General features: G+C 44.8%; 1 protein-coding gene across 4 annotated transcripts in view; it reads right to left on the reverse strand.

The window, feature by feature from the left end:
* arhgap29a (Rho GTPase activating protein 29a) overlaps window positions 1-16,944 on the reverse strand; it is a 79,151-nt gene that overhangs the window by 11,882 nt on the left and 50,325 nt on the right. For all 4 annotated transcript variants that reach the window (XM_071414995.1, XM_071414994.1, XM_071414996.1 and 1 more), the window contains 7 exons: window positions 14,290-14,451; window positions 13,504-13,641; window positions 13,042-13,244; window positions 11,621-11,805; window positions 10,385-10,513; window positions 9,157-9,255; window positions 1,945-2,108 (listed from right to left, as the gene is read on the reverse strand). In XM_071414995.1, coding sequence (XP_071271096.1) covers window positions 1,945-2,108; window positions 9,157-9,255; window positions 10,385-10,513; window positions 11,621-11,805; window positions 13,042-13,244; window positions 13,504-13,641; window positions 14,290-14,451 — 1,080 coding nt within the window. The remainder of the gene's footprint in view (window positions 1-1,944; window positions 2,109-9,156; window positions 9,256-10,384; window positions 10,514-11,620; window positions 11,806-13,041; window positions 13,245-13,503; window positions 13,642-14,289; window positions 14,452-16,944) is intronic.

A 16,944-nucleotide genomic window follows, 5' to 3' on the forward strand; every position in this document is an offset into this window, starting at 1 on the left:
CAGGGACTATGGTGGTCTGCTTGAAACATGTAGGTATTACAGACTCGGTCAGGGAGAGGTTTAAAATGCCAGTGAAGACACTTGACAGTTGGTCCGCGCATGTTTTGAGTACACGTCCTGGTAATCTGTCTGCGGCTTGGTGAATGTTTACCTGTTTAATAAAGATTTTGTTCACATCGGCTACCGAGAGCGTTATCACACAGTCATCCAGAACAGCTGGTGCTCTCGTGCATGCTTCAGTGTTGCTTGCCTCGAAGCGAGCATAAAAGGCATTTAGCTCGTTTGGTAGGCTCACGTCACTGGGCAGCTCGCGTCTGGGTTTCCCTTTGTAGTCCGTAATAGTTTTCAAGCCCTGTCACATCCGACGAGCCGGTGTAGTAGGATTCAATTTTAATCCTGCGTTGACGCTTTGCTTGTTTGATGGTTCGTCTGAGGGCATAGCGGGATTTCTTAAAAGCGTCCGGATTAGTCTCCCACTCCTTGAAAGCGGCAGCTCTAGCCTTTAGCTCGATGCGAATGTTGCCTGTAATCCATGGCTTCTGGTTGGGATATGTACGTCCCGTTAACGTCGATAACGGCATCGATAACGTCCCGACGTTATCGATGCACTTATTGATGATGCCGATGACTGAGGTGGTGTATTCCTCAATGCAATTGGATGTATCCTGGCACATATTCCAGTCTGTGCTAGCAAAACAGTCCTGTAGTGTAGCATCCGCGTCATCTGACCACTTGAGCGAATCACTGGTACTTCCTGCTTTAGTTTTTGCTTGTAAGCAGGAATCAGGAGGATATAATTATGGTCAGATTTGCCAAATGGAGGGCGGGGGAGAGCTTTGTATGCATCTCTGTGTGTGGAGTAAAGATGATCTAGGATTTTTCCTCCCTGGTTGCACATATGACATGCTGGTAAAAATTTGGTAAAACTGATTTAAGTTCGCCTGCAGTAAAGTCCCCGGCCACTAGATGCGCCGCTTCTGGGTGAGCATTTTCTTCTTTGCTTATGGCCTTATAGAGTTGGTTGAGAGCAGTCTTAGTGCCAGCTTTGTTTTGTGGTGGTAAATAGACAGCTACAAATAATACAGATGAGAACTCTCTTGGTAGATAATAAGGTCTGCAGCTTATCATAATGTACTCTACCTCAGGCGAGCAATACCTTGAGACTTCTTATTAGACATCGCGCACCAGCTGTTATTGACAAAAAGACACACACCCCCACCCCTCGTCTTACCAGAGGTAGCGTCTCTGTTCTGCCGGTGCATGAAAAATCCTGCCAGCTCTATATTGTCCATATCTTTCGTTCAGCCACGTCTCGGTGAAACATAAGATGTTACAGTTTTGAATGTCCCATTGGTAGGATAATCTTAATCGTAGGTCATCAATTTTATTTTCCAATGACTGCACGTTAGCAAGAGGAATGGAAGGCATTGGGAGTTTACTCGCTCGCCTCCGGATTCTCAGAAGGATCCCCGATCTGCGTCCCCTTTTCCGGCATCTTTTCTTCACGCAAAAGGCGTGGATCTGGGCCTGTTCCAGTGAAAGCAGGATATCCTTCTTGTCGGACTCGTTAAAGGAAAAAGTTTCTTCCATTCCATGGTGAGTAATCGCTTTTCTGATGTCCAGAAGTTATTTTCGGCCATAAGAGACGGTAACAGCAACATTATGTACAAAATAAGTTTAAAAAATAAGTTACACAAAACTAAAAAAAAATGACAAAATAGCACAATTGGTTGGGAGAATGTAAAATGTCAGCCATGTTCTTCGGCGCCAGTATGTCTTATTTGGTTACTTACTGTACCCCAAATCACATTTTGCTCTACCTGAAGTACCCCCTCATGTTCCACTGATCATTAGGCCTATGGTCTTAAGAGTCTTTCCAATTCCCCCCTGTGGCCAGGTACTTCCAGGGGTAGAGCACCCCAGATTGAGAACCACTGCACTCACCTCCTCACACTCAGCCCCATGGAAGACCACCAGACTATCACACTCTCTGCACTTGGACAGGGCCCTCAGCTTCCTCAGCTTGTGTGTCTGGGCTGCCTTGGACATCTGGGTGTTACGGAACGGACCTGGGGAACTGGCTGTCTCTATCAGCATCTCACTCAGACCTGAGGGAGAGAAGAGACGGAGAGGAGGGAAAGAAAGCGAGAGAGAGAGGGAGGGAGTCAGTATCATCTCCATTAAAAGCATCACTCTCAGTATTATTGGTCTGTTCTGTTGTTGGTCCAAACGTTGTTTTGCTCAGTGAGTGTAATATTAATTATAATCATAATTTTGTTGGATGCTTATGCAAAACTCCATTGTTTATCTGGAATGGAAGTTTGTATACTGTATGTTTGACTGTGATATGTGGTTGTAACACCTATCTTAAGATGAATACACTAACTGTAAGTCGCTCTGGATAAGAGCATCTGCTAAATGACTAAAATGTCAAATGTACAGAGCCTTTAGAAAGTATTCACACCCCTTGACTTTTTCCACATTTTGTTGATTAAATTGAGATTTTGTGTCACTGGCCTACACACAATACCACATAATGTCAAAGTGGAATTATGTTTTTAGAAATGTTAACAAATTAATAAAAAATGAAAAGCTGAAATGTCTTGAGTCAATAACTATTCAACCCTTTTGTTATGGCAAGCCTAAATAAGTTCAGGAGTAAAACATTTCTTAACAGGTCACATAATAAGTTGCAGGGACTCTTTATGCAATAATAGTGTTTAACATGATTTTTGAATGACTACCTCATCTCTGTACACCACACATACAATTATCTGTAAGGTCCCTCAGTCGAGCAGTGAATTTCAAACACAGATTCAACCACAAAGACCAGGGAGGTTTTCCAATGCCTCACAAAGAAGGGCAGCTATTGGTAGATGGGTATACATTTTTTAAAAGCAGACATTGAATATCCCTTTGAGCACAGTGAAGCTATTAATAACAGTTCGGGTGGTGTATCAATACACCAAATATACACCGTCTACCTATACACCCACTACAAAGATAAGGAGTCCTTCCTAACTCAGTTGCCAGATAAGAAGGAAACCGCTCAGGGATTTCATGAGGCCAATGGTGACTTTGAAACAGTTTAATGGCTGTGATAGTAGAAAACTAAGGATGGATCAACAACATTGTAGTTAATCTACAATATTAACCAAAATGACAAAATGAAAAGAAGGAAGGAAGCCTGTACAGAATAAAAATATTCCAAAACATGTATCCTGTTTGCAATAAGGCACTAAATAAAAAATGCAAAAAATGTGGCAAACTACTTTATGTCTTGAACACAAAGTGTTATGTTTGAGGAAAATCCAATACAACATATCACTGAGTACCACTCTCCATATTTTGAACCCAGGGGTGGCTGCATCATGTTATAGGCATGCTTGTCATCGGCAAGGACTTGGGTAGTTTTTTAGGATAAAAAGAAAAGGAATAGAGCTAAGCACAGTTAAAATCCTAAAGGAAAACCTGGTTCAGTCTGCTTTCCAACAGACACTGGGAGACAAATTCCCTTTTAGCAGGACAATAACTTAAAACACAAGGCCAAATCTACACTCGAGTTGCTTACCAAGATGACATTGAATGTTCCTAAGTGGTTTAGTTACAGTTTTGACTTAAATTGGATTGAAAATCTATGGCAAGACTTTAAAATGGTTGTCTAGCAATGATCAACAACCAACTTGACAGAGCTTGAAGATTTTTTAAATAATAATTGTATAATCTAGGTGTGCAAAGCTCTTAGAGACTTACATTTAGCAGACACTCTTATTCAGAGAGTCTTACAGGAGCAATTAGGGTTAAGTGCCTTGCTTAAGGGCACATCGACAGATTTTTCATCTAGACGGCTCAGGTATTCAAACAAGCAACCTTTCGGTCACTGGCCAAACGCTGTTTTATTTTTTTTTGTAATTTTTACCCCTTTTTCTTCCCAATTTCGTGATATCCAATTGATAGTTACAGCCTTGTCCCATCGCTGCAACTCCCGTACGGACTCGGGAGAGGCGAAGGTCGAGAGCCATGTGTCCTCCAAAACACAACCCTGCCAAGCTGCACCGCTTCTTGACACACTTCTCGCTTAACACGGAGCCAGCCGCAATAATGTGTCGGAGGAAACACCGTCCAACTGGCAACCGTGTCGGTGTGGATGCACCCGGCCCACCACAGGAGTCGCTAGAGCACGATGGGACAAGGACATCCCAGCCAGACAAACCCCCTAACCCGGACAACACTGTGCCAATTGTGCGCCGCCTCATGGGTCTCCCGGATGTGGCTGGCTGCGACACAGGCTGGAATCGAACCCGTGTCTGTAGTGATGCCTCTAGCATTGCGATGCAGTGCCTTAGACTGCTGCACCACTCGGGAGGCCATGGCCCAAAGCTGTTAACCGCCAGACTACATGCCACCACTTACTCAGAAACACTCACAGCTGTAATCATTGCCAATGGTGATTCTAAAAAAAAAATGACTCAGGGGTATGTGTCACACCCTGGCCTTAGTTATCTTTGTGTTCATTATTATTTTAGTCAGGTCAGGGTGTGACATCATGAAGTATGTGTTTTTGTATTGTCTAGGGGGTTGTATGGTTTAGAGCAGGGGTGTCAAACTCATTTCGCATCGTGGGCCACATACGGCCTAGGGAGATGTCAAGTGGGCCGGACCATTAAAATTATACCATACTCTGCTATAAATAACCAAAATATCATGTCTTTCCTTTGTTTTGGTGTAAAGAAGCACAAGAACATTAGGAAAATATTGAAATTTAATGAACTATCCTTTTACAAAACATTTCATGAAACACCTCATATTTCCTTAGACAAATGTGCAATTTACTTTTATCATTCACAAATATGCATTGCAACTGATCCCACTGATTGTACAAAGGCACAAAACTTTAATTGGTACTGAAAAATATAGTAATGCACTTTAAGATTAAATGAGACTTTTAAAGAAAGGAATTTTTAAACCACTTACACATACGCATATAAAATCTAAATGTAATCCCTGCGTACACCTTACAAACTAAGGAGAGTGATTTTAAATGTGTAATGAAGAAAGTGTTCGCCTGTCCTGTAAATCTGTAAACTTCATACATGAAACATACATACACATACAATACATACTGAAAATTTATGGAGTTGTATGAACAGTAGAATTCCATCACACAACTTTTGTTTTGAAGCTGCTGACTAACATTAAAGTGCACATTTTTTAAATCACCACAGTAAGGATTCATCTTCACAGAGCTGTATTCTTTCAATGCAAACAGTATCTAAGGCAGCATTTTAAAGGTACCGAAATACCGAAACTTGTTGCAAACACACCAAGCACGAAGGTTTTCCGTGCATCTCTGTAAATAAATAGGACGTGGTCCATTTTTCTTTGAAAATTCTACACTCCTTATCTACTTTTCTCCGTTTGGATAACGACATTTTGGCTAATGAGGGTGTAGCGGAGAGGTAGAGACCAAGGTATTAACAACGTCGTAACAAGCAGCAGATGGCGCATTGATACCGTCTGCTGTTTTCAGTCTGTCTCAGTGATGCGGCTTGTCTTCTACTCTGATGGAAAGAGTGCGCCCCTTAGCGGATAATCCATGAATTGCAGCGAATTAAAAATATTAATTCCATGTCTTTTATGCATTTTTTCCACTTTCAAATTATCCTGCGGGCCTGATCGAACCTCCTTGGGGGCCGGTTCCGGCCCGCGGGCCGTATGTTTGACACCCCTGGTTTAGAGGGTTAAGGAGTATAGATGGTTTAGTGTTGTGTGTAGTTGTCTAGGAAAGTCTATGGTTGCCTGAATGGGTTCCCAATTAGAGACAGCTGGTTACTGTTGTCTCTGATTGGGAGCCATATTTAAGACAGCCATGGGCTTTAGCTGTTGTGGGTCATTGTATATGTCTAGTCTATGTCGAACGTAAGTAGTTTGTGTGTGCACTTGCGTTTGTAGTTTCACGGTCGTTTGTTGTTTTGTTAGTTTGAATAAGTGTTTCGTGTTCCGTCTTCAATATAATAAAAAGAAGATGTATTCATATCATGCTGCGCCTTGGTCCTCTCACTCATATCAAGACGATCGTGACAGAATGACCCACCAAACCCGGATCAAGCAGCATGACAAGCGGCAACAGGATCAAGGCATCAAGGATTCATGGACATGGGAGGAGATATTAGATGGAAAGGGACCTTGGGCACAACCGGGAGAATATCGCCTCCCTCGTGAAGAGCTGGAGGCAGCGAAAGCCGAGAGGAGGCGATATGAGGAGGCAGCACGGAGGCAAGGCTGGAAGCCCGCGAGTACTACCCAAAAATTTCTTGGGGGGTGGCTAAGAGGTAGTGGGCCGAGGGCAGGTAGGAGACCTGCGCCCACTTCCCAGGCTAACCGTGGAGAGCGGGAGTACGGGCGGACACCGTGTTACGCAATAGAGCGCACGGTGTCTCCTGTACGTGTTCATAGCCCGGTGCGGGTTATTCCACCTCCCCGCACTGGTAGGGCTAGATTGGGCATTGAGCCGGATGTCATGAAGCCGGCCCTACATATCTGGCCACCAGTACGTCTCCTCGGGCCGGCTTACATGGCACCAGCCTTACGCATGGTGTCCCCGGTTCGCCTACATAGCCCGGTGCGGGTTATTCCACCTCGCCGCACTGGTCGGGCGACGGGGAGCATTCAACCAGGTAAGGTTGGGCAGGCTCGGTGTTCAAGGGAACCAGTACGCCTGCACGGTCCGGTATTTCCGGCGCCACCTCCCCGCCCCAGTCCAGTACCACCAGTGCCTCCTCCACGCACTAGTCCTATGGTGCGTGTCTCCAGCCCTTAACCACCAGTGCCTAAACTACGCACCAAGCCTCCTGTGTGTCCCCAGAGTCCTGTGCGTCCTGTTGCTGCTCCCCGCACTAGCCCTGAGATGCGTGTCCCCAGTCCGGTACCACCAGTTCCGGCACCACGCACTAGGCCTAATGTGCGCTCCCAGGGTCCAGTATGCCCTGTTCCTTCTCCCCGCACTAGCCTGAAGGTGCGTGTCCTTAGCCCGGTGACTCCAGTTCCGGCACCACGCACCAGGCCTACAGTGCGCCTCATCCGGCCAGAGCCATCCGTCTGCCCAGTGCCATCTGAGCCATCCGTCTGCCCAGTGCCATCTGAGCCATCCGTCTCCCCAGCGCCATCTGAGCCATCCGTCTCCCCAGCGCCATCTGAGCCATCCGTCTCCCCAGCGCCATCTGAGCCATCCGTCTCCCCAGCGCCATCTGAGCCATCCGTCTCCCCAGCGCCGTCTGAGCCATCCGTCTGTCCCGAGCCATTAGAGCCGCCCGTCTGTCCCGAGCCGTCAGAGCCGTTAGTCAGTCAGGAGCCGCCAGAGCCATTCGTCAGTCAGGATCTGCCAGAGCCGCCAACCAGACAGAGCCGCCAACCAGACAGGATCTGCCAGAGCCGCCAACCAGACAGGATCTGCCAGAGCCGCCAACCAGCCATGAGCAGCCAGATCCGTCAGCCAGCCATGAGCAGCCAGATCCGTCAGCCAGCCATGAGCAGCCAGATCCGTCAGCCAGCCATGACCAGCCAGATCCGTCAGCCAGCCATGAGCAGCCAGATCCGTCAGCCAGCCATGAGCAGCCAGATCCGTCAGCCAGCCATGAGCAGCCAGATCCGTCAGCCAGCCATGAGCAGCCAGATCCGTCAGCCAGTCATGAGCCGTCCAGCCAGGATCCGCCAGAGCCGTCCAGCCAGGATCCGCCAGAGCCGTCCAGCCAGGATCCGCCAGAGCCGTCCAGCCAGGATCCGCCAGCCAGCCAGGATCCGCCAGCCAGCCAGGATCCGCCATTCAGTACGGTGCTGCCCTTCAGCCTGGTGCTGCCCCTTATCCTGGTGCTGCCCCTTATCCTGGTGCTGCCCCTTATCCTGGTGCTGCCCCTTAGTACGGTGCTGCCCCTTAGTACGGTGCTGCCCCTTAGTACGGTGCTGCCCCTTAGTCCGGTGCTGCCCCTTAGTCCGGTGCTGCCCCTTATTCCAGTGGGGTTAACACAACAAAATGTGGAATAAGTCAAGGGGTATGACTACTTTCTGAAGGCACTGTAAATGTTTTACATACAGATCTATTACTGTATTGATTCATAGTTTTTTTTGTTGATTACACAAATGTATCAGTTACTTGGGGCGGCAGGTAGCCTAGTGGTTAGACCGTTGGACTAGTCACAGAAAGGTTGCAAGATCAAATCCCGAGCTGACAAGATAAAAATCTGTCATTCTACCCCAGAACAAGGCACTCAACCCACTGTTCCTAGACTGTCGTTGAAAATAAGAATTTGTTCTTAACTGACTTGCCTAGTTAAATAAATGTATAAAAAATATAGTTATTTGTGACATTTGACTGTGTAAAACCTAGCGGTACTACATATTTCTCTGAGAGGTGGATATTTAGCATTTTGCAAAAAAACATGATTATTTGTCTCTCTGAAATGAAACCATCAATGATACATTTCAAACAAATACGTCTGTCTTTAAACAACCCCATGCCATGTTCAGATAGTGAAAAAACACACCAATCTCGTTCATAAGATCTTTTAACAATAAAAGCTAACTTACCCACATTTCTGAAAATGGATATATAGCGTTTTAGAAAGAAGATCTCTTATACGCATGTGTGCAATTGGAAATGTGTTTTTTTTGCATAACCCAACTCCCCCTGACACCCTCAGAGATTGAGGTCGCGGCCAGTGTCTGCCATTATCAACAGCGACCCTGGAGCAATAAGGGTTGAGTGCCTAGCTCAAGGGCACATCGGTAGATTTGTTCACCATGGAGATTCAAAATAGCAACATTTACTGGACTAATGCTCTAACTGCTAGTCTACCTTTGCTTTGCTGCTGAAGAGATTATTGCTCCAAATGAGACTGTCATAACTGTTACCACATACTCTTATGACATTTCAAGCAACTGTTTTACCACACACACACACACACACACACACACACACACACACACACACACACACACACACACACACACACACACACACACACACACACACACACACACACACACACACACACACACACACACACACACACACACACACACACACACAACTTCCCTGAACTTCCCTTTGCCAAAGCAAGCGTATAGAAACATATCAAATGAATGAACTATCTGACTCACCGTTGTCTGACGGCGAGGGCGGCTCTCTCTCGTCCAGGTCATCAGCTGACGACATGGTCCCCGTGGAGGGGGTTCTGGGTAATCTCCTCTTGAAGTCACCTAAGCAGGAGGCAGTGAACGCACAAAATATTCTCATAGTAACTTCTCAATACAACTGTCTAGCTACTCAATACTACTGTCCACCGTCTAACCGAGGCCTGGTCTAGTAGTAATATAATTTGTATACAGTAAGCACGCATGACTGTAGGTCGTTTTGGATGAAAGTGTCTGCTAAATGGTACATATATTATTATATAATATTATTATATATTATAGTTATTAGTAGATCCTTGGTTTTAGGAGGTTATCTCAGAGTGTCTGCTCCTTTCTAGCAATAGCTTCAAGCCTGGCTTGGTATGAACTGAGCGACTGTCAAAGACTGTCCAGCTATTATAACACAGGACCCTCCAATGGCAAGAGGTCAGGTGACCAACAGGGGACCACCCACGAGTCATTCTGGGTGATTCACAGCTACATTCAATGATCAACCCTTCTGGTTGATCCCTTACTGTTCTGATAATGGACTGGACTAGAGGCCAACATCAGACAAGTGATAGGCCACATTCCCCACATTTCTCCAGACATTGGGGGACTTTGGAAATATAGGACTGACTAGATAGCAAACTCTCATTCCAATCATTCTAGATTTGTATGAGTCCAAAGGTGCTAACGAGTCAGATTGCTTAATCCAGTTAAATTAACTATAACTAGTTAAATAAAACATCTCACTCTGGAATGCTTGTTTTGTATGATTATAACATGATTGTAACACTATAATTAATTTGAAGGAAACACATCATAACACGATTAGACAGTCAACACAAAACAACACCAGAATAACCCAAAACTACAGAAAATGTCACTGTTATTTACAGATCACGTCCCTCTCCAGGGTATTATAGAGACACCTTCAGGACTCAGGCATGCTCCCACTGTCTGTCTCTGTCTCTGGTTATTTTATTTTTCGTCTGTCTCTGTCACGTCTAGGAGGGAGGCTGCTATGACATAACAACCATCAATCAATTCCTTTCAACAGGTGATGAAAGCTAAGGCAGACGGGGCGGTGCTGGTTGGTGCCAGGTGTTTGGAAGGTGGCTGCCAAGCCAATGGATAGAAGTTCGTGTGGAGATATGGCCCTGGGCTAGGAAGGGTATATAGGGAGGAGATGGGTGTAGAGATGGGGCCTTACCTGGGCTGGCGGTGGGGGAGTCCATGGATCTGGACTCGCTGCTGCCTCCGGCGCTCTCTGAGTCACTGCACATCCCCCCGCCCTGACTACCCGTTCCCCAGGGTCGGAACGGGCCCTGGATCCTCAGAGCTGGAACACACAATAAGAAATACTCATTCTGCATCTGTTACTGTACTCTTCCAATACATTTGCATTTATCCAATCATTCATAACTTAAAATCTTTTACATTTAGTTATTGAAACATTTGAAACAAAATGAATGCATGAATGTAGCTATTCAGAAATTCAGCTCATTCAAATTCAGTCAAGGAAACATGGACTAGACTGGCTAATTGCATCCTCATTGATAAAGGCATAATGAGTGGGTTATGTGTGGGATAGAGGACACATTAATTCAGTATCAAGCGGTTTACATGGAAACACTTGATAATCACAAAAGGAGATCATCATCCCATAGACCTCTGTACACATCAAACGAATACAAACAAAAATGATTTATCATGAATGGGTTGATTATGTAAGCATTTCTTTTACATTCAAAACATGTATTCTTTTCTCAATGCCTATGAGGACCTGGACATGAAGAAGACGGAGATTACCAAACTGTAAAAGTAATTCAACATCTACCACAGATTATGACAGGGAAGTTTTGCCTAGTAAAAAAATATTTGGGGTTGTCTTAAATTGGCCTGCAGTGAAGTGTGAGATGAGTCTATCAGTGTCATGAGCTGATCTGAGTGCGTGTGAATGTGTGTGAAGGTGTGTGTGTCCCTGAATGACAGACAGTCAGATGAGGACTGGATCAACCTAGATGCTTCCAGACTCACTCACTCCAACACAAGCACAACATACACACACACACTCTCTCTATCTCTCGCTCACCCAAGTTATGTGTACATATCTACCTAATTTACCTCGTACCGCTGTAAATTGACACGATACTGGTACTCTGTGTATATAGCCAAGTTACCATTACTCATTGTGTATTTATTATTACGTGTTATTACTATTTTATTATTTCTCTATTTTCTTTCTCTCTGCATTGTTGGGAAGATCCCGTAAGTAAGCATTTCACTGTAAGTTTACACCTGTCGTTTACGAAGCATGCGACAAATACAATCTGATTTGATTTGGATTTGATTTTCATCCCTTCCTCTTGTTGTTTATTAACCTGTATTATAGGATCAAGCCTCATCAGAAACCCGCATGTAAATGACTAGGCTACCACTAGACTACCTTGGATGTCGGTGCTGCTGTTGGACCGTCTCTCAGAGATCTTGGCGGGCCGTGTGTTGACCGGGCTCTCCACCTCATCGGTCCCCAGGAAGTCCCCAGAGGTGACGGACATCTGAGACAGGTTACCGTGGGAACTGTGGGTACTGCAGTGGGTGCTGCTCAACGACCGCTTGGCGAGGGGCAACCTGGGAAGAGTTTAGATGAGCATTCCATCTCACGTTATAGGCAACATAGAGATTATCCAGTGTCTTGTGACAGTACTGTAATCAATCAACATCAACTCACATGGACGGATCCATAGCCTTTACATACATAATCACCAAACTGAATAGCTGAGAAAGGAAATGAATTATTCCCATTAACATCAACAGAAACCTGAACTGAACAGCCCAATCAACATTCACATATGTGGAAATTGATAACGGACTACTAATAATCAATGGATCTAATACCAATCAACGGGCCCTCCTACAAGGACGTGCATATAGGCAGTCTATAGTATATAGGTCTATAATGAACCCCTGCTTCCCCTCCGTGTCGCCCCACTGCTTTTGCTCAGAGAAGTAAACAAACCAAGAACAAAGTATCTACGTCCACACTGTTTCACTACGTACATCCTTACACAAGCAGAGTCTATGACGACCACTCATGAACGGAAGGGCTAAAAATGATATTTTTTTGTATGAACTTAAGAATGGTCCAGTGGGCAAACTTGGGCCTATCTTATATCTGTACACAGATCAGCAAAAGAATTGAACAACTTAGATTGGTGTTTCAGTCCGAAGGCATGGCCTGAAATAGTATTATGAAAACAGTTTTCCCCTTCCCCCTACCTCTTTCTTCACCTCTCTCTCTCTCTTTCTCTTTCCCATGACCAGTCACTACCTCAGGAAGTCCTGCAGACCAAACTCAATTGTGTTCCCCTCTCTAACACAATCTCTCTAAAAAACTCTCTCTCTTTCTCTCTCTCGCTCTTTCTCTCTCTCTAGCTCTCTCTCTCTCTCTCTCCCGCTCTCCCAGTCACTCGTTCTCTCAGCAAATCACAAAATATAATACTATTCTCCATAAGGCTTTTTCTCTCAAAACACAATCTTCCTGCTCCCACAGAGAGCAACTCACTCATTTGTTCATATGATGGCACTCATGGAGATCTCAATCCTATTTATGATGATGCATCACAAGTTTTTAGGCACACACACACACACACACACACACACACACACACACACACACACACACACACACACACACACACACACACACACACACACACACACACACACACACACACACACACACACACACACACACACACACACACACACACACACTCTCTATTTATGTTTAAGGATCAAAGAGTGAGTTTAAGCCAAAGTAGTAGGATAATCAAAATCACAGCATCCATCCAGTGTTCCCCTCACCCTGCGTTGTTACAGTGTGAGACGGTGGCGTCGAAGGAGTAGGACTCCACCCTGGGTCTGTCTGACTGGGCAGGAAGACTCCTGACGAAGCCAACGTATCGCTGACCCGGCTCGTACAGCTTGGCGCTCTCACACAGAGACTGGTGGTTGACGGGTAGAGACACAACCTGAGCCTGCTGGAGCTGGAACCAATTCACTGTCACCTGGGGAGACGTACACACAGAGAAAGCCCATGAGATACAGCACCCATAAAATTAGAATGACAGTATCTACACCAGACAGTATCTACACCTACACCAGATCTACAGTATCTTCTTTTATGACATTATCTATAACAGACAGAATGTCCAAAAATGGCCTTTAGTAGTCACTGGACATACTATATTACTATCTACTATATTTTGGGGAATATTTGATTTTACTCAAACATTTGGATCCTGTAAGATGTATTTGTCAACATACCGCTTTCAGAGTGAGGTCACACTGGAAGACCAGCTTTCGTAACTGGGTGAGGATCTCACTCTTGGTGTTGGCCAGGTCCACTCTCTTCACCCCTACATCTGTCAGACAGGCCTTGCAGTGGTCTCTGGCCTCATCCGCCTATGGAAGAGAGTGTGGGGGGGAGGGGGGGGGTGGTAACATGTCTAGCAGAACTGCTCACAACTACAATCCAGTGATCAAAAGAGTAACATCTTCAATATGTCAATGTGGATTCCCATGTAGCAGTTATGGGTTCCTGGGTGGCGCAGTGGTCTAAGGCCCTGCATATCAGTCCTAGAGGTGTCACTACAAACACCCTGGTTCGAATTCAGGCTGTATCACAACTGGCTATGATTGGGAGTCCCATAGAGCGGTGCACAATTGTCCCAGCGTCGTCCGGGTTTGGCCGTTGTAAATAAGCATTTGTTCTTAACTGACTTGCCTAGTTAAATACATTATTTAAATAAAAAATGGGTTAGTTGTTCAGAACTCTGGATAAGAGCATCTACTAATTGACTAAAATGTAACTGTAAATGTTAACTCGATTGTGTATTTCAGTAACCCTAGTCCTCAAGCCTTGAACCTCAGTGGGTAACTATGGGCCTAAGGGATGAGCTATGTGTTTCAGGGATGATCTACGGGCCTCACGGATAAGCTATGGACAGAGATGACATGGATGAGCTATGGGCCTCTGAGATGACATAGGTGAGCTATGGGCCTCAGACATGACATGGATGAGCTATAAACCCTAGGGACAAGACATTTTACCTTCTGCAGAGCCTCCTCCTCCAGCCTGCGTCTCTTCTCCAGCTTGGCTGCTCCCAGCTGCTCCTCCTCTACTCGGCTGGTGGACACCCGGGCCTTCTCATACTCCTCCTGTCTCTGGGCCTGCAGAACACGGGCCTTCCTCAGGGCACTGTCCGCCTCATGCTGAAAACACACACAGCGTTAACACAAGGGAAACACAAGGTAAACAAACACAATAAACCACATACATGTACACACACAAACATGTCTGCTACTAAATTGTTGACTCAGCCCTAATCATTGTTCACTTTTCAACCAATTTTCTCTCACACTGCAAAGGCTAAACATGGTTCCACAACACACAAAGGCAACACAAATAAACTGTCCTTAGAGATACACACTAACCAACCCAGTCCTTAGAGATACATACTAACCAACCCAGTCATTAGAGATACAGTACATACTAACCAACCCAGTCCTTAGAGATACATACTAACCAACCCAGTCATTAGAGATACAGTACATACTAACCAACCCAGTCCTTAGAGATACATACTAACCAACCCAGTCATTAGAGATACAGTACATACTAACCAACCCAGTCCTTAGAGATACATACTAACCAACCCAGTCATTAGAGATACAGTACATACTAACCAACCCAGTCCTTAGAGATACATACTAACCAACCCGGTCATTAGAGATACAGTACATACTAACCAACCCAGTCCTTAGAGATACACACTAACCAACCCAGTCATTAGAGATACAGTACATACTAACCAACCCAGTCCTTAGAGATACATACTAACCAACCCAGTCCTTAGAGATACATACTAACCAACCCAGTCCTTAGAGATACACACTAACCAACCCAGTCCTTAGAGATACATACTAACCAACCCAGTCCTTAGAGATACATACTAACCAACCCAGTCCTTAGAGATACACACTAACCAAAACAGTCCTTAGAGATACACACTAACCAACACAGTCCTTAGAGATACACACTATCCAACCCAGTCCTTAGAGATACATACTAACCAACACAGTCCTTAGAGATACAGTACATACTAACCAACCCAGTCCTTAGAGATACAAACTAACCAACCCAGTCCTTAGAGATACAGTACATACTAACCAACCCAGTCCTTAGAGATACAGTACATACTAACCAACCCAGTCCTTAGAGATACAGTACATACTAACCAACCCAGTCCTTAGAGATACATACTAACCAACCCAGTCCTTAGAGATACATACTAACTAACACAGTCCTTAGAGATACATACTAACCAACCCAGTCCTTAGAGATACATACTAACCAACCCAGTCCTTAGAGATACATACTAACCAACATAGTCCTTAGAGATAAAGTACATACTAACCCAGTCCTTAGAGATACATACTAACCAACCCAGTCCTTAGAGATACACACTAACCAACACAGTACTTAGAGATACATACTAACCAACACAGTCCTTAGAGATACACACTAACCAACCCAGTCCTTAGAGATACAGTACATGCTAACCAACACAGTCCTTAGAGATACATACTAACCAACACAGTCCTTAGAGATACATACTAACCAACCCAGTCCTTAGAGAAACATACTAACCAACCCAGTCCTTAGAGATACAGTACATACTAACCAACCCAGTCCTTAGAGATACATACTAACCAACCCAGTCCTTAGAGATACACACTAACCAACCCAGTCCTTAGAGATACATACTAACCAACCCAGTCCTTAGAGATACACACTAACCAACACAGTCCTTAGAGATACATACTAACCAACCCAGTCCTTAGAGATACACACTAACCAACCCAGTCCTTAGAGATACACACTAACCAACACAGTCCTTAGAGATACATACTAACCAACCCAGTCCTTAGAGATACACACTAACCAACCCAGTCCTTAGAGATACATACTAACCAACCCAGTCCTTAGAGATACATACTAACCAACCCAGTCCTTAGAGGTACACACTAACCAACCCAGTCCTTAGAGATACACACTAACCAACCCAGTCATTAGAGATACATACTAACTAACCAACCCAGTCCTTAGAGATACACACTAACCAACCCAGTCCTTAGAGATACATACTAACCAACATAGTCCTTAGAGATACATACTAACCAACACAGTCCTTAGAGATACATACTAACCAACCCAGTCCTTAGAGATACATACTAACCAACCCAGTCCTTAGAGATACATACTAACCAACACAGTCCTTAGAGATAAAGTACATACTAACCCAGTCCTTAGAGATACATACTAACCAACACAGTCCTTAGAGATACACACTAACCAACCCAGTCATTAGAGATACATACTAACTAACCAACCCAGTCCTTAGAGATACACACTAACCAACCCAGTCCTTAGAGATACATACTAACCAACATAGTCCTTAGAGATACATACTAACCAACACAGTCCTTAGAGATACACACTAACCAACCCAGTCATTAGAGATACATACTAACTAACACAGTCCTTAGAGATACACACTAACCAACCCAGTTTGTTTAGGGTCTGCTCTCATCTAGTCACACTGGTGGTGCAATTGGACTTCAAGAGATTACCTTCAACACTCTGCAGCTATTAACTGCCTGAATAATGTAAAGAGCCTGGCTCACTCACACACGCACGCACAC

Source organism: Salvelinus alpinus, chromosome 8 (genome assembly GCF_045679555.1).
Source record: "Salvelinus alpinus chromosome 8, SLU_Salpinus.1, whole genome shotgun sequence".
Classification (NCBI taxonomy): Eukaryota; Metazoa; Chordata; class Actinopteri; order Salmoniformes; family Salmonidae; genus Salvelinus; species Salvelinus alpinus.